Source organism: Oryctolagus cuniculus, chromosome 17, assembly GCF_051225735.1.
Source record: "Oryctolagus cuniculus isolate XC-2025 breed Fujian yellow rabbit chromosome 17, ASM5122573v1, whole genome shotgun sequence".
In the NCBI taxonomy this organism is placed as follows: Eukaryota; Metazoa; Chordata; class Mammalia; order Lagomorpha; family Leporidae; genus Oryctolagus; species Oryctolagus cuniculus.
In genome coordinates this window covers 21,542,125-21,547,305 of record NC_142883.1, presented here as the reverse complement: position 1 = coordinate 21,547,305, position 5,181 = coordinate 21,542,125, and the positions used below count along the sequence as shown (strand labels likewise).

Here is a 5,181-nt window from a genome sequence, read left to right as displayed (position 1 = left end):
CCTTTAGTAATAATGTTTCTTTTTGCTCTACTTGCTGCACAGGGGGTGCCTGGCACTGGAAGGCACTGAAGACATCCAGCCAGGTGCAGTAGTGACCTGACGAGTCTCTCCTTGAGAGTCTGCTGGGTTCCGTCTCTTCCACCGCCTGGCTTCTGAGTTCTGTTCATTACAGTGAAGCTGACAGTACCTGGGTGTCTCAGAGGGGCCCTCTCTGGGCACTTTGAGAGCATTTAAACCATGTTTGTTTAAATGCAATTGCTTTTCCCCTTCTTTGTTCTACCCTGCCCCCCCATACATTCTTTCCATTTTATCTTAATGTTTTTGACTCGTGTCTTTATGTATGTGTTGTACGTGTATATATATATTCTATATTCTATATATATATGTTTTGCATATTCAACATAACTTTATTTATATGACACACGCCCCTAATCTCTCTAGACTCAGAAAAATGGTAATCTGAGTAAGATAAAATTAGTAGGCTATTAAAATTAAGTAGGTTAAACCATGTTCGGTCAGTTTTAGGTCTAGCTCTCAACATATCCCGTGGGAAGTACAGGCATTCTGCTGATTGCTGGAGTACAACTTCTGAGTGTGGTGAAAAACAGAAAACAGGCTTCCATGCCCTGCGGCTGGAGCTGGGCTCCTTGTGTTCTCTCGAGAAGGAAGTGAAGCCAAAGCAGGCTCATTAAATGACACAGATCTTGAGTTTGAATCCATGCTCATTATAATCCATGAACCAACACGTGCTTCTTCTGTTACAATTGAATGTGATGATTTTGTTAAATAATCTCACCTTAATTTCTCCTGCATATTTTAAGTTAACGTTGTAGCCTTGTTCATTATGTCTCTGGCTCTGTGAGTTTGGGAAGCTTTACGATGGGACAGCAGGAACAGGGCTTCAGAGTCAGACATGCGGGGGGCTGCACTCTGGCTTTATGAGTAACTAACCTTGTGATTTTGGCAACGTTGAATACCTCTTACACCTGCCTCTTTCTCATCTATTAGTGCTGTTATAAGAATTAAATGAATTAGTGCATGTGAGTCACCTGGCAAAAGTAGGTCAATAAATGAAGCCTGGTCCCCAAATTATATTTGTGGAAAAGGGAGGAAGCAAAGGCGAACAGAAAAGATAACTAGTTAAAACTTAGCAAAAAAGTCACGTTAGCACGCTAGTTCCTGGCATTTGTTTAATCGTTTATTTCCTTAAATGTTAAAATGATATTTTTAAAAGGGAAGAAATATACCACAAACTCTGACATAAACAAGAACACATCTTGCCAGGGAATTAAAGTTTATTGGAGAAACTCATTGGGAAATTTCTTTAACCTCTATGAAAATACTCAATGCAAGAAATAAGACCCAGGAAGCATATTAAGCATATTGACTGAGAAAATAAAGTCTGAAATATTAAAGAATTCAATAGTATTTTGATATTAGAAGACATTCATTTGTCCAAATTAACCAAATAGTTAAGAGCCAAATAATCATAGAAAAATTCTTGGTTTTCTTTCCATTGAAATCAAAGGTGGGGTTTCCATATCTTGAGCTGCTGGTCTACCTGCACATCTGCTAGACTGCTGAGGCAAGTGGATCCTGGACAGGCAGCTCTGGGCTCTTCAAGGCAGGTGCTGAGCAGAGCCCCCATCCATCAGCAGTTTCTTGGGATGCAGGGATCACAGGAGTTGCTCTGGACATAGGTTGTGAGGTTGAGGGTCTCCAGGCTTGGGGTTGGCTGGGGGGAGTTGAGCAGGAAGCAGGAGGGCACACAGGGCTGAGGAATGTGGCAGGGTGGGGGGCAGTTGTCACAGCAGGTTGGCTCCAGCTGCCAAACCGTGTGGGGGCAGGTGCTGGGCAGGCAGACTCCGCAGCGGCAGCATTTGTCAGAGGTGCAGATGGTGGTGGCGGGGCCGGTGGGGACGCTGCAGCAGCGGGCAATACAGCAAGCCATGGTGTGGGGAGTCGGGTTTGCCTTTGGTTCCTAAGGACGGTGAGGTTTCTGAGGTGCACATGTCTCCTGCAGCCTTGGGCTTTATATACCCTTCCCAGTGGGCGTGGGTCCAACCAGAAGGCTTCTTTCCCTACTGTTGTTTATGACACCATTTTCCCCTAAGATTCTCTAATAAGTTTGGTATTTTCTTGTCTCCTAAGAGTTTCTGCCCTTATGAAATTCATCATATGTGTGACTCATTGACTTGCTATTCTTTTCATAAGATCATCACATTTTATCTTTACAGAGTTCTGGCATGCCAAGCATTGCATGAATTATGGGTAATCAGTCCGAATGACAGTTCTGCTGTAATTTTGAAGGCTAAAGTGTTTTTGTTTTTTTTTCCTGTTAATTTTAAATTATATGCATAACATGATATGATCTCTAATTACTAATTTTAGAACAAGCAACTAAAATGGTTAATTGGCCCATTTTCAACTCAATAAAGTCAATAAGAATTTTGGCTACTTATAGATGAATGTTTTGCCTATCTGCATTTCACATACATTTGCTTTACTTATTGATGATATAATTCAGTTCTACTGAGCAAACAAGGTGACAGAATGGTATAGGATGAATTCCCTTTTCACCACTTTTAATGAATCTATGATAAGTTTCCAAAGGTTGTATCACCTTATGAGTTGTTCCCTTTAAGCGTCTCTATTCTCAGAGTTATACCAATCTTACAGTGAGTCAAAGTGTAAACTGACTGGAAGGAAAGACCCACTCAGTTGCTGTCCTCTGTTAAGTGTCCCATTAAAGAAACCCAGGGGCAGACCTAGTGGTTAGGTTGCCAATTACACTGCCTGTGTCCCCTATCGGAGTACCTAGGTTTGATGTCTGACTCCAGCTCTGGATTTCCTGCTAATGCAGACAGAGGGATGCAGTGGTGATGACTCAAGTCGTTGAGTACCTGCTGCCCACATGGGGACTTGGACTCAATTCTGGCTGCCAGCTCCTGGCATCAGCCTGGCCCAGTCTTACCTACTGTGGACATTTGAGAGTGAATCACCGGATGGAATGTTCTCTGTCTGTCTGTCTGTCCTCTCTCTCTCTCAGCCTTTCAAAGAAAAAAAATAATCTATCTCAGTCTTCATTTTCATACGACTGATATGATATTGGTACTTTAAAAACAAGATGAAGAGGTGTATGTGTTGGGGGGTGTGTGTTTGGCCTCGTGGTTAGGATGCAGTGCCTACGATCCATACCCTAGTCTAGTCTTGATTCCAGCTTCTGCTAATGTAGACCTGGAAGGCAGCCATGATGGCTCAGGTAATTGGGTCCTGCTACCCACTTGGGAGACCTGGGTTGAGTTTTAGGTTCCCGGCTTCAGCCTCAGTCCTGCCCTGGCCATTGTAGGTATTTGGGGAGTGAACAGTAGATGGGAGCTCTCTGTCTCTGCCTCTGTCTCTCTCTCTGTCTCTGTCTCTCTCTGTGTGTGTCTTTATATCTTGCTATCTTTCAAATAAGTAAATATAAAAATTTTTAAAAATAAGATGAAACTGGTGCTTACAAGAAAAATCACAATTCACAGAATGATAGTGGGTTTTGGAAGGGGATCGGATCCAGTGTAATTTAGAAACTGTCACTGACTTCCTGCTTTGCTTATTTGTTTTTGTATCTTAGATCATCCATTAGATTGTAAATTTCTTTGAGGAATGCCTTATATAATATTTGTCCCCTCATTTGGCCGAGGTTTGCCTTAGGTTGGTAGATGGGTAATTGGACAGGATAGTCTCCAACGTGTAATATTCTATAATTCCTACATCTTCACACACCTCCCATGATCAGCACAAAATGATTCATGTAGTAGAATCTAAATTATACAATTTGTTGGATAGCAAATGATTATTGAAGAAATACAAGGTACAGGTTCCTCAGTGAGTTACTGGTTTTGGATATATTATCCAAAACCAATATGCTCTGTTTAAAAGAGAAAAAAAAAGCTAATGTAAAAAAAAGTGGAGAATACTAAAAATAAATTTCAAAAAGCAGTAAAAACAGTACAAAGAGCTTGTGAGTGCAGTTGGTTTAATTTTGGGTTGAATATTGATATTTGTCATATAGTACATCGAATAAATAAAACTGAAGGTTAGCATTTCCTAGACATGACACATGACACATGTGACCTTGCTCATCATGTTTTGTTGGCTTAAAACTTCCTCCCCACTCATCCCTGAAGCTTCAGCTCAAATATCTCCTTCACGAACAGACATTAGACAATTATTCCAGATGTTTTGATTCTTGGCTCACACAAAATGTGCGACCTGTCCTTTCATCCACCCTTGTTTCATTCTGCTGTGTGGGTGTGGGTGTGGGGTCTGCAAAAACTCCATGGAAAATGCATATTATGAAAAAAAAAAAACTATGTATGGTTTCTAAATTTTTTTGCTCCCAAATAAATGTGTTTTTTATTTTTTATTTTTTGACAGATAGAGATAGACAGTGAGAGAGAGAGAGAGAGAGACAGAGAGAAAGGTCTTCCTCCCGTTGGTTCACCTCCCAAATGGCCGCCATGGCTGGCGCTGCACTGATCCAAAGCCAGGAACCAGGTGCTTTTCCTGGTCTCCCACGCTGGTGCAGGCATCCAAATGCTTGGGCCATTCTCCACTGCCTTCCCGGGCCACAGCAGAGAGCTTGGACTGGAAGAGGAGCAACCAGGACTAGAACCCGGCACCCATATGGGATGCCGGCGCTGCAGGCGGAGGATTAGCCAAGTGAGCCACAGCGCCGGCCCCATAAATGTGTCTTTTAATTCAATTTTCCAAAAATATTTGGAAGTCCCCTCATATTATACTTTGGCTATTAACATGCTTGTCTTTCTCACTCTAATGGAATAAATTCTCACAAGTGGGACTGTCTTTTTTTTTTTTTTAACAGGCAGAGTGGACAGTGAGAGAGACAGAGAGAAAGGTCTTCCTTTTTTGCCGTTGGTTCACCCTCCAATGGCCGCCGTGGCTGGCATACCGTGCTGATCCGAAGCCAGGAGCCAGGTGCTTCTCCTGGTCTCCCATGGGGTGCAGGGCCCAACCACTTGGGCCATCCTCCACTGCACTCCCGGGCCACAGCAGAGAGCTGGCCTGGAAGAGGGGCAACCGGGACAGAATCCGGTGCCCCGACCGGGACTAGAACCCAGTGTGCCGGCGCCGCAAGGCGGAGGATTAGCTTATTGAGCCACAGCGCCGGCTGGG

The 5,181-nt window shown here is 43.1% G+C and overlaps 1 protein-coding gene across 1 annotated transcript; it reads right to left on the bottom strand.

Moving 5' to 3' along the window:
* Window positions 1-1,516: 1,516 nt before the first annotated feature.
* On the bottom strand, window positions 1,517-2,024 carry LOC100358979 (keratin-associated protein 3-2). Its single transcript, XM_002719143.6, has one exon. It carries the CDS (start codon window positions 1,949-1,951, stop codon window positions 1,652-1,654), a length of 300 nt encoding a protein of 99 aa, XP_002719189.1. The 5' UTR covers window positions 1,952-2,024; the 3' UTR covers window positions 1,517-1,651.
* Between the last annotated feature and the right edge of the window lie 3,157 nt (window positions 2,025-5,181).

Coding starts and splice junctions, on each gene's coding strand:
- LOC100358979 (XM_002719143.6), bottom strand. CDS start 1,951: ATGGCTTGCTGTATTGCCCGCTGCTGCAGCGTCCCCACCGGCCCCGCC.